The sequence below is a fragment of the Nicotiana attenuata genome, unplaced genomic scaffold, assembly GCF_001879085.1.
Source record: "Nicotiana attenuata strain UT unplaced genomic scaffold, NIATTr2, whole genome shotgun sequence".
NCBI classification, from domain to species: Eukaryota; Viridiplantae; Streptophyta; class Magnoliopsida; order Solanales; family Solanaceae; genus Nicotiana; species Nicotiana attenuata.
The window spans coordinates 28,533-41,396 of NW_017671659.1; the positions used below are offsets into that span (position 1 = coordinate 28,533).

Below are 12,864 nucleotides of genomic sequence, written 5' to 3' on the forward strand. Positions count from 1 at the left end.
AAAAATAGCCAGCGTTTACCAAGTCAATGAAAAATAGCCACTATTTTGCTGCAATAGAGACCGGTCCAGCATAATATACTGGAGTTTGGTGCACTTGTGTATGAACTCCAGCATATTATGCTGGACCGGTATACTTTGCTGGCTCTAGTATAATATATTGGAGACTGGAGCACCGATGCTCCAAACTCCAGTATATTATACTGGACCAATATACTTGCTGGAACTCCAGTATATTATGCTGGAGTTCTAATGTACTTATGCTGGAACTCCATCATATTATGCTGGAGTTCCAGCATACTTATTCTGGAACTCCAGTATAATATGCTGGAGTTCAAGTATACTTATGCTGGAACTCCAGCATAATACACTGGAGTATTTTTCAGGTTTTGAACAGTGTTTTCGCTCAGATTTATCTTTATATAAAAAGTGGCTAAATTTCGATTACTTTTGAAATTGGGCTATTTTTGAACGACCAGTTGTAAATCTGGCTATTTTTAAAATTTTGGATACTTGTATTTTTTATCAGTACATATACCGGATAACTCTGCCACCAAGACTTATGCAAAGATATCATATAGTGGTTTTTGCTTTCAGGAAACTCATGACTCTCTTCTTACTTCATTAATCACCGAGTCACACCCTTAAGTTAAAGTAAGAAGAATTCAATATCAACGGAAGATTAAGGTACGATAAAAAGTCTAACGCCTTATTTATTTTTTTCATCACAACTTTACAAAAAGAAAAAAAATCATGTTTTTTTCAGGTTCTAATATTTTTTCCTTTTTGTTGAAGAAGCTTATCATACACACACACACAAAAAAAAAAAAAAAAAACATGTTATTTTGTTCTTTTATCTAGTTGGGTGAGAGACAGCTTCTTTTAAGTAGTAATGGAAGTAACATGCCGAACAAACTGATAAAGAAACAAGTGGAGTACCAAATTAAAAGCATTTTCATTATATCGTCCAACACAACATCCTCCTACCATTTTGCTTTTTGTAGCTAACTAAAGAGTAAAACAAAAGCAAAATAACACAACTGATCTACTTTCATATAATTAAACAATTACTCTGGCATTCTAATTATTTAACTGCTCCCTTCAAGCAATACTCTGCCATAGGAGGAAACTTTTGATATTATGGAAAGAGTTTTATACTATGTACGCTGACAATATGATTCTATAACATGTAACTCTCTATATTAAACTTTGACGTGGTAACCTAAAGAATAGAATAAATAACTTGCTATAACTAGTTAAATTGTACTGATCGGAATGCAACAGACAAAGAATATAGGATATAGCCTCCCAAGATCCTTGAGAACTCATATGCAACAGACAAACTCGCTCAATAATATAGGAAGCAGAGAAGCTACAAGCATGGTGCTAATGACTCAGGTCATTTTACCTAGATGAAAATCAGGGTGAGACAAAGAAAGAAACTTGGCAAATGAGATCTCAAGTTTCTCTTCCTTTCCCTATAGTGACAGCCTATGTTGCTCGGACTCTCCGAATATGTCGCCGGATGCGTGTTAGATACTTCAAAAATAGTGTATTTTTGGAGAATCCGACACGGATGCGCCAACATTTTGGAGAGTCCACGCAACATAGGTGACAGCACCTTGTGATCTAAGATACAATCAAAAGAATTACCAATAATGCAAGTATGCAACTCATGACTATTTGCACTACAAATAAGGACTGCATACAACATCTTAATCTATTCTTGGCAGGCAGATCTGACTAGTTTAAAAACAAATGACCTAGTAGCATTTTGATTATTGAAATAACTGCTTTACAACCAGTTAGTTACTTGGCTCTTCAGGGAAGATTTGGTTATATAATCAAATACAAATGTTGTTTAGTTGTATGACCTTTTCTACAGGAGATCAACAAAAAATAGCACAGGAAATCTATAATTAAAATACATGAGATTTTTGCAGGATCATTGCTTCTATTCAAGTTGTTAGTGGGGGTAGGAAATCATTTCCTCAATGTTCAGAAAACCCCCACATGGCCAATTTTTTAAACATGGCAGCCGGTGCACTAAGTCTCCGCTATGTGCGAGGTCGTGAGAAGGGTCAGACCACAAGGGACTATTACACGCAGTCTTACCCTACATTTCTACAAGAGGTTGTTTCTACGGCTCGAACCGGTGACCTCCTGATCACATGGCAGCAACTTTACAAGTTACGCCAAGGCTCCCTTTTAATTTTTTTAAACAGGAGAAACAAAAATGCTAGCTAAGAAATCAGTTAAAGTTAAATGATGCAGAGTAGGAAATAGACTTTTTGTTTGACAAAATATATTGGGGGACAATTCTCCCACCAAAATATTACACATAGAGAACAATATCTAAAGAATCAGTCTTTCTTTGTTGTAGTTGCATCAAATGAGTATACATTACAGAAAGGGGAAAAGTAAAAGAGACAACTTTATTCTCTTAAACCACCCCCCAATCATGAACAATTATATAGAGAAAAGAGAAAATATAAAAAGCAAGAGAACATGAACCTTTTTCCACCTTGCCCCTTCCTATACATTGAAATAAAATCCAACCACTTAACCTTCAACCCCCCACACCCCACCTTGATCAATGAATTCTAACTAGACCAAATATTAAAAAGGAAAAGAAGCATAGAGCAGAGTAAAAAAAGAACCTCACCCGTGGTAATATTGTAACTTCTTTTACATCATCAAGATTGAATCTTTCATACAAATCATCAGTGTGCTGTTACTTTAGACCTCTTCTTTGCCTCACTGTAAAGCACCACACCCATTACTGTCACAGCAAATCCTGTTATTCCCATAATGTTCACTGGATTTCTGAATATCAAAACTGAAACCACTGCAGCCACTGCAGCTTTGGCATTCCCCAAAACTTGTAGTGTCAATGCACTTGTATGCTTTGTAACCAAGAAATTTGTCAAGTTCACCAAATAAGCAACTGTAGCATTACCGATCAACAAGAATACCATAAATCCATCTCCCTTAGCTTTCTCCAATGTAACTGCTGCTACATTTCCCTCTATGTATAGTGTAAAAGGAAGCAAAATCATTGCTGCCATTGGAGCCATATATAATAATAGATTCATTGAGTGTAATTTCTCAGCTTCAGATGTTAAAAGCAACCCTTGAACCACAGATTTCAAAGCTCTCCCAGCAGTTGAACCAACACACATCAAGAACCCAAATAAATGAAACAATGGCTCACTATTACTAGCCAAAACAATACCAAGAACCACAGGAACAAGAGCCAAATAAACCTCAGCAGATTCTTTCTTACAAGTAATCACAAAAGCAAAAATAGCAGTAAAAAATGGAGTAGTAGCACCAATTGCTTGATTAAACGATACAGGAAGATACCTCAATGAAGTATTACCACAAACGACAGAAAAACAGAAAATAACACTCAAACCAAGAATCTTGAAAAACTGTTTCCTGCTATGTATTTGCTGAAATGGAACAATTTCCAGCCACTTAATTGCAACTAAACTATAAGTAGCACATGACAACATATGCAACATGGTCAAGAATATTGGGTAACGAAAGCCATAAAAACTCAGTAAATACTTGTTGAGCAACAACACACCAATGTTGGAACAGTACCAAGAAGCAATAATAAGAGCAGTAAGTATAGTTGGTGACACCAAAGAAGTTATACCACCATTTGAATATTGCTGCTGTCTAATTTCAGCAGTTGGGGTTACTGGCATATCCAAGACTTGATCTTGGGGTGATTCCAATCTTGGATTGCTTCCCCTTCTGGTTGTCCATGACTGTGCCTCCACCATTACAATGTTCTAGTACTACTTTCCACACTATAAAGTTTCAATCTTTACTATAAAGATTCAATCTTAACACTCAAGAATGTGATATTACTAATTTTTGTGTACTAAATACTCAATAACATTTCAAGAAAATATAAGGGGGTGGCTAGTTTTGGAGCATATTGGACTAATGGGTTGAGATCTAAGGGAGTGAAGGAGGAAGAGAAGAAGATAGGGTAGTGGTAAAGTCTAAAGGTTGGTGGCAAATTTTGGGGTTTGATCTAATCAGAGGGTCAAGATTTAGATTTGGAATGGAGAGAGGAATCTGGTTCGTTGGATGAGAATTGAATGAGTAGAATAATAAAATAAATAAAATTTATGATTATTATAGCTGTGGACAAAGTGTCGGTACTATATTGGGTGCTTATGTACTATATTGGGTGCTTTATGCTTTATGCACTGTGGCACGTGCTGTTTGAAGCGTGTGAGCTGTATCTGGACCAATAGGAGTTGTGTATCTACATTCCCCTATATTTCTTGCTATAGATTAGTGAGGGGTGAATTTATTTGGAGTTTTTGTTGAAATTTCATACGATATATGCTTAAATTAGTCAATTTTAGGTCAAAATTGTATTGATAAAGAAACTCTTATTTGTTTGCTAATAGAAGTTGGCCTCCATGTTGGAGCCAAATGGAAGTAATACCTACAATAAGATAATGCCTACAAATATAAATCAAAGAAACAACCACGAGGTAAGTTTTCAATAAATGCACTTAAGATAAGATGGTCAGTAGTTTGAGTCACCAAAAGAGTAGTAATAAAAGAAAAATGAAAAGGGAGAGGAATCAAAAAAAAAAAATTAAATAAATAAATGCACATAAGATAAGATGATGTCAAAGACATTTTTTTTTTCCTTAGAGACTAATAATATAATATACAAAGATATCTGTTCATATTAAGTGAAATTTAATGTATTGTTTTTATACTTTTTGCATATGTCCAATCAATGCTTCTACAACTATTTATTTCATTCAAGATAAATGACTTAGTCAAATTTTATTTTTTCTTAAACTCTATGAAAATTAATCAAGATGGGTCATACAAAAGGGGTTGGAGATAGTAATTGACGATCAAGATTGTTGGTTGACAACGCAAATGTCACGATCCGAAATTACTACCCTCGGAAGTCGTGATGACGCCTACTAGTGGGAGCTAGGCAAGTCAAACCTTAATTACCTTTTTCATTAACACATTACCTCTTTTAACAAATATCAGCAATCGCATGCCAACGATGGAATTTAATAATTAAGCGGAAGTCTTAAATTAAAGAAACTGAATAAAAATGCGAAAATACAACATAAGCCTCTACCCAAGAACTGGTGTCACAGTGTCACAGACTATCTAAGATTTACTACATACAAGGTCTGAAGAAAAATACAATAAACTGTTTCTGAACAAAAGATAATGAAACAGTGAATGAAGATAGAGGGAGACGCCAGGGCCCGCGAACGCCTGCAGGTCTACCTTGGGTCTCCGGGTGGACTGAAGGAAGCCCTCCAACTATTGATGTCGTCCAATACCTGGATCTGTGCAAAAGAGCACAGAGTGTAGTATCAGCACAACCGACCCCATGTGCTGGTAAGTGCGTAGCCTAACCTCGGCGAAGTAGTGACGAGGCTAGGACCGGACTACCAATTAAACCTATGCAGTTATATAATATACAGCGGAAAGTAAATCAGGAATAAACAAGTAAATATGGGAGAGGGAAACATGCTGCGGGGGTATACCGGTATTAACAGTAAATCCAGAGTAACAGTCTAAGGGCAACTTAGAATTTACAGCGAACAAAAGAAACTAATATCCAAAATAAACACACTTGTATCAATAATTGTTGCGGCGCGCAACCCGATCCCAATATATAACAACACTGTTGCGGCGTCCAACCCGATCCATATCATTTAGCATTGTTGCGGCGTGCAACCCGATCCACAAATATCATTGTTGCGGCGTGCAACCCGATCCACATATAATATTGTTGCGGCGTGCAACCCGAACCACATATAATATTATTGCTGCGTGCAACCCGACCCACATATAATATTAACAACAACCATAACAAGAGTCCCGACAAGGGATCAATAAGGTCTACACTATCCGGCAATGAATTCGACAGCATAGGTAATTACGTCCCGGCAAGGGAGAAACAGCTATAACCAAACTTGTTACAACACCTAACTACCTCAACTATAACCAAACTTGTTACAAAACCTAACTACCTCAACTATAACCAAACATGTTACAACACCTAACTACCTCAACTATAACCAAACTTGTTACAACACCTAACTACCTCAACTATAACCAAACTTGTTACAACACCTAACCACCTCAGCTTTAACCATAATACTTACCCAACACAAAGAATCATCAACCTAAACATCCGTATCAATTTAAGAACACAATGCAAGGGAACCACAACTCAACAATAGCCCGGCAAAGGGGCAACATAATGATCTCTTCTCTTTCTCACTTNTGGCAAACATTTCTTCGATGGATTCTCCTTCCTTCATTGAGAACAGTTCATAGTCGTGAACTAGCACATTGATGTGAGTTTCCTTTACTTTGCTGGTACCTTCGTAGGTAACCTCAAGTTTGTCCCACATCTCTTTGGCTGTATCACAGCTAGATATTTTCTCATATTCTTCACCACTTATCGCATTGTGAAGCAGATTTCCTGCCTTGTGATTTATTTGGACAGCTTCCAGTTGTTCTTTTGTGTATGAGTCTATGATCAGGATCAGCGAGTGGTGGAGGCAGTGGATAGTTTCCCTTCTTGATAACTCTCCACACCTTGACGTCGTATGCCTTGGTGAAGATTTCCATTCGAATTTTCCAGTGGGAAAAATGTTGTCCATTGAAGTAAGGTGGCCTTACTTGTGAAGTTCCTTCCTGAAAGAGAGCTCATATGATAACCTGATTTGCCATGATCTTTTTCTCACAAGTTGTTAAGCAGAAAACAAAAGTGTGAGCCTTGCTCTGATACCAATTGAAAGTACAAGACGGGGGGGGGTGAATTGTAGATAATTAAAGTTAATCGTTAACAAGTTGACTTAAAACTTAAGTAGTCGACTAATATGGCAATCTTGCAGATATAGTAATTCGAGGTAATAAGCAGAAAGTAAATGCAAAAATTAAAGACACCAGGAATTTTTATACTGGTTCGGATTCAATGTGAATCCTAATCCAGTCCCCTTGGGTTGCAAGGGATTTCTTTTCAAGTGAATAAGTTTTCTTTCGAGTACAAATTTGATGTATGTCGCTCAGTTTCTCTAGCACTCGTTTGATACAATGCCTCACAGTTGTATGCCCTCTTTCTATCCCTGACTTGTTACACAGCAGATCTATATAGGCTACTATGCTTGTTTGCAGTAGAATGAAGAGAGTTATTTTGGTTTGATCAAAGTATACTAAGGATGGAGTTACACTGTAAATTTATACAAGGATCAATGGTGAAGGCTTGTCAACCCAAGGGTTTTGATCCTTGGAAAGAGTTGATTCTTTCCAAGAATAAAGAACTATCCGTTGCTTCTCTTCAGACCTTTTCCTTCGGCAGATAACGGGTTTGACAGGATTCTTCCTTGATTGTTGGACCTTCCAATCTTGACCGCTGTCCGGATCTTCTAGCTTTAATTGTTCTTCAGTGATTTGATCTGACTCGTCAATCACAGATTGCGTTGAATCTTTATTCCATTATGGCAGATTTGATTTCCCAAAATCATGGAGCTAATCCTGATTTGCTGATGTAGTACTGTTTCTTTCCTTGTACATCGTAAGTATTTCAGACAGCTTCCCTTCTGGATGATTTCCTTTCTTGTTCGACATAGCCGTTCCAATAGTTCCTTTTTTCTTCTTTGAACTCCTGCATATTCATATTAATTGCATCATTAAAATATGATCTAACATTGGGGACCCTCGGTAGATGCACCGCTGAATGTAGTAGTGAAAAACTTGGCGAAACTTATCTAACCTCCACAAAGCCTCCGAAGACGTCGCTGATCTACCACCGGTCTGTGCTGCTGTTCGGCTGAAGAAGCGGTACGTGACCTCGCCATTCGCGAAAGGACAAGAGTAGAGGTTTCAATTTAACACTGAGAGAACAAAATCGCACGACAGGAAAGAATAGAAGTTAAACTTTTCCTAACTCTGTAGCCGCTGGGGATAAATAAAGACGTCTCCATACCGATCCCTCAGACTCTACTAAGATTGTCTGTGAACTGTGAGACCCACGTAACCTAGAGCTCTGATACCAACTTGTCATGACCCGGATTTCCCACCCTCGGGAGTCGTGATGGAGCCTACTCGTAGAAGCTAGGCAAGCCAAACTTAATTACCTTTTTCATTAACACATTACCTCTTTTAACAAATATCAGCAATTGCATGCAAACGATGGAATTTTATAATTAAGCGGAAGTCTTAAATTAAAGAAACTGAATAAAAATGCGGAAATACAACATAAGCCTCTACCCAAGAACTGGTGTCACAGTGTTACAGACTATCTAAGATTTACTACATACAAGGTCTGAAGAAAAATACAATAAACTGTTTCTGAACAAAAGATAATGAAACAGTGAATGAAGATAGAGGGAGACGCCAGGGCCCGCGAATGCCTGCAGGTCTACCTTGGGTCCCCGGGTGGACTGAAGGAAGTCCTCCAACTACTGTTGCCGTCCAATACCTGGATCTGTGCAAAAGAGCACAGAGTGTAGTATCAGCACAACCGACCCCATGTGCTGGTAAGTGCCTAGCCTAAGCTCGGCGAAGTTGTGACGAGGCTAGGACCGGACTACCAATTAAACCTGTGCAGTTATATAATATACAGCGGAAAGTAAAGCAGGAATAAACAAGTAAAGATGGGAGGGGGAAACATGTTGCGGGGGTATACCGGTATTAACAGTAAATCCAGAGTAACAGTCTAAGGGCAGCTTAGAATTTACAGCGAACAAAAGAAACTAATATCCAAAATAAACACACTTGTATCAATAATTGTTGCAGCGCGCAACCCGATCCCAATATATAACAACACTGTTGCGGCGTGCAACCCGATCCATATCATTTAGCATTGTTGCGGCGTGCAACCCGATCCACAAATATCATTGTTACGGCGTGCAACCCGATCCACATATAATATTGTTGCGTCGTGCAACCCGACCCACATATAATATTGTTGCGGCGTGCAACCCGACCCACATATAGTATTGTTGCGGCGTGCAACCCGACCCACCTATAATATTGTTGCGGCGTGCAACCCGACCCACATATAATATTGTTGCGGCGTGCAACCCGACCCACATATAATATTAACAACAACCATAACAAGAGTCCCGACAAGGGATCAATAAGGTCTACACTATCCCGGCAATGAATTCGACAACATAGGTAATTACGTCCCGGCAAGGGAGAAACAGCTATAACCAAACTTGTTACAACACCTAACTACCTCAACTATAACCAAACTTGTTACAAAACCTAACTACCTCAACTATGTTACAACACCTAACTACCTTAACTATAACCAAACTTGTTACAACACCTAACTACCTCAACTATAACCAAACTGGTTACAACACATAACCACCTCAGCTACAACCATAATACTTACCCAACACAAAGAATCATCAACCTAAACATCCGTATCAATTAAGAACGCAATGCAAGGGAACCACAACTCAACAATAGCCCGGCAAAGGGGCAACATAATGATCTCTTCTCTTTCTCACTTTTACTTCACAATTCACTTCACAACTCGAGCCAATGCTCCTCGAAGTTCTTAGATCACAATTTCTTTCACATGCTCTTTATATCATATAGAAGTCATCAATTAAGCATGGGAGATACAACAAAATCAAATATTCGCAATATAAAGACTCATGGTCATGCTAGACACCAATGTATAGATACTCGTCACCATGCCTATACATCGCACTCGACATTTAGCAAGTCGCAAATAAGACTCAACACCTATTCCCTCAAGCTAAGGTTAGACCAAACACCTACCTCAAACTTCCACGGCCAAGTCAATCCACAACAACCGCTTTCCCTCTCGAATTCGGCTCCAAATCAATCAAATATATACAATAATGACTTCATAACATCAATATAGGCTAAACAAATCAAACCCAATGCCTAATTATAGCTTTTCCATCATTCTTCCCAAAATTCCAAAAATCGACCCCGGGCCCGCTTGGTCAAAACACGAGGTTCGGACCAAATTCATATCACTCATTCCCCCCACGAGCCCGAATATATAATTTATTTTCAAATTCGACCCCAAAACGAGGTCTAAATCAAGAAAAAGTAAAAAATCCCTAACTCTACCCATTTCCCCCAATTTCTACCCTAAATTACATGTTTTAGGCTTAGGAATTCAACGAATATTGATGAAAAATGAAGAAAACGAGTTAAGATTTACAAACCCAAGAAGTGTTGGTGAAAGAGAGCTTCAATGGATGCCTAAGGACCTTGGAAAAGAAGGAGCTCGTGTGAAACTTATGAAAATCCCGTCACTGTTCTGTTTTGGAATTAAATATAACTAGGAAAAAATTGCCCTTCGCGTTCGCGGAAAGAGGGCCGCGTTCGCGAAGGGTAAACTTGGCAAGGCATCGCGTTCGCGATGGGAAGGCTGCGAACGCGAAGAGGAAAGGCTGGGGGTCCAGAAATTTGGTCTACGCGAACGCGTGGGACCACACGCGATCGCGATGAAGGGAGGCCGGGAAACTACGCGAACGCGGTCCAGTGTATGCGAACGCGATGAAGGAAATACTCAAGGCTTCGCGAACGCGGAAGAGGCATCACGAACGCGAAGAAGAATTTGTCTGCAACAGCTGAAGCTCAGTTTCTGCAATTTTTCTAAGTTTGAAACCACCCCGAAACACCTCCGAAACATTCCCGAGCCCTCGGGGCTCCTAACCAAACTCACACACTAACTCAACAACATCCTACGAACTTAACCGTGCGATCAAATCGCCAAAATGACATCAAAAAAACAAATCAAACCTCAAAATCACAAGTTTTTCTTCAAACTTCATAAACTTTCAAATTTAGAGTTTTAAGTCCGAAACACGTCAAACGACGTCCGTTTTCAACCAAACTTTACTGAAAGCGCTTAAACCATATATAAGACTTGTACCGCGCGCCGAAACCAAAATACGGGCCCGATACCATAGTCTTTTAATCAAATATCATTTCCAATTTCCTTAATTATTTTCAGAAAACAATTTCACACAAAAATTTATTTCTCGGGCTTGGGACCTCGGAATTCGATTCCGGGCATACGCCCAGGTCCCATATTTTCCTACGGACCCTCCGGGATCGTCAAATCACGGGTCCGGGCCCGTTTTCTCAAAATGTTGACCGAAGTCAAATTTAATCAATTTAATATCAAAATTTAGCATTTTTCTCACAGAAATCATATTTAAGCTTTCCGGCTACGCGTCCGGACTGCGCACGCAAATCGAGGCAACCCCAAATGAGGTTTTCAAGGCCTCAGAAGCACAGAATGAGTAAGGAAACAAGTAATGACCCTTTGGGTCGTCACATTCTCCACCTCTAAAACAACCGTTCGTCCTTGAATGGACAGAAGAAAGAAGTACCTGAATCGGGGAAAAGATGAGAACGACTCCGCATATCGGACTCGGACTCCCAGGTCGATGCCTCAGGAGGCTGACCTCTTCACTGAACACGCACAGAAGAAAAACTCTTGGATCTCAACTGACGGACCTGCCGGCCCAAAATAGCTACCGGCTCCTCCTCATAAGACAAGTCCTTGTCCAACTGGACAGTACTGAAGTCTAACACGTGGGCTGGATCGCCGTGATACCTCCGAAGCATGGATACATGAAAAACTGGATGCACGGCTGATAAGCTAGGCGGCAATGCAAGCATATAAGCCACCTCTCCACTCGATCTAGAATCTCAAACGGACCAATGAACCTAGGGCTAAGCTTGCCCTTCTTCCCAAATCTCATCACGCCCTTCATAGGCGACACTCGGAGCAATACTCGCTCACCAACCATGAAAGCCACATCTCGAACCTTGCGATCTGCATAACTCTTTTGCCTGGACTGAGCTGTACGAAGCCTATCCAGAATGATCTTGACCTTGTCCAAGGCCCCCTGAACCAAATCTGTACCCAACAACCGAGCCTCTCCCGGCTCAAACCATCCAACCGGAGACCGACACCGCCTACCATATAAAGCCTCATAAGGAGCCATCTGGATACTCGACTGGTAGCTGTTGTTGTAGGCAAACTCTGCCAAAGCCAAGAACTGATCCCATGAACCTCCAAAGTCAATAACACAAGCTCGGAGCATATCCTCCCATATCTAAATAGTCCGCTCGGACTGCCCCTCCGTCTGAGTATGAAATGTTGTGCTCAACCCCACCTGGGTGCCTAACTCTCGCTGAACTGCTCTCCAGAAATGCGAGGTAAACTGCGTGCCCCGGTCCGAAATGATAGATACCGGCACACCATGAAGGCGAACAATCTCCCGGATATAGATCTCAGCTAACCTCTCGGATGAATAGGAGACTGCCACAGGAATGAAATGCGCTGACTTGGTCAGCCTATCAACAATGACCCAAACTGCGTCGAACTTCTTCCGGGTCAACGGAAGTCCAGTAACGAAGTCCATAGTGATCCTCTCCCACTTCCACTCGGGAAGCTCAATCCTCTGAAATAAACCACCAGGCCTCTGATGCTCATACTTAACCTGTTGACAATTCAAACACCGAGCCACATAGGCAACAATATCTTTCTTCATCCTACGCCACCAATAATGCTGCCGCAAATCCCGATACATCTTCCCGGCGCCCGGATGAATAGAGTACCGGGAACTATGGGCCTCCGCTAAGATCAACTCTCGAATCCCATCAACATTGGGCACACAAACTCGCCCCTGCAATCTCAAAACACCATCATCATCTAATGTAACCTGCTTGGCACCTCCTCGCTGCACCGTGTCTCTAAGGACACACAAATGGGGATCATCAAACTGCCGATCACGAATACGCTCCAATAATGAAGAACGAGCGACCGTG

General features: G+C 40.2%; 1 protein-coding gene across 1 annotated transcript; it reads right to left on the minus strand.

The window, feature by feature from the left end:
* Positions 1-2,351: 2,351 nt before the first annotated feature.
* Positions 2,352-4,117, minus strand: LOC109209540 (probable sugar phosphate/phosphate translocator At1g12500). The gene has a single exon (XM_019372832.1). The coding sequence runs from the start codon at positions 3,789-3,791 to the stop codon at positions 2,721-2,723; it is 1,071 nt and encodes a 356-aa protein (XP_019228377.1). The 5' UTR covers positions 3,792-4,117; the 3' UTR covers positions 2,352-2,720.
* Positions 4,118-12,864: the final 8,747 nt, after the last annotated feature.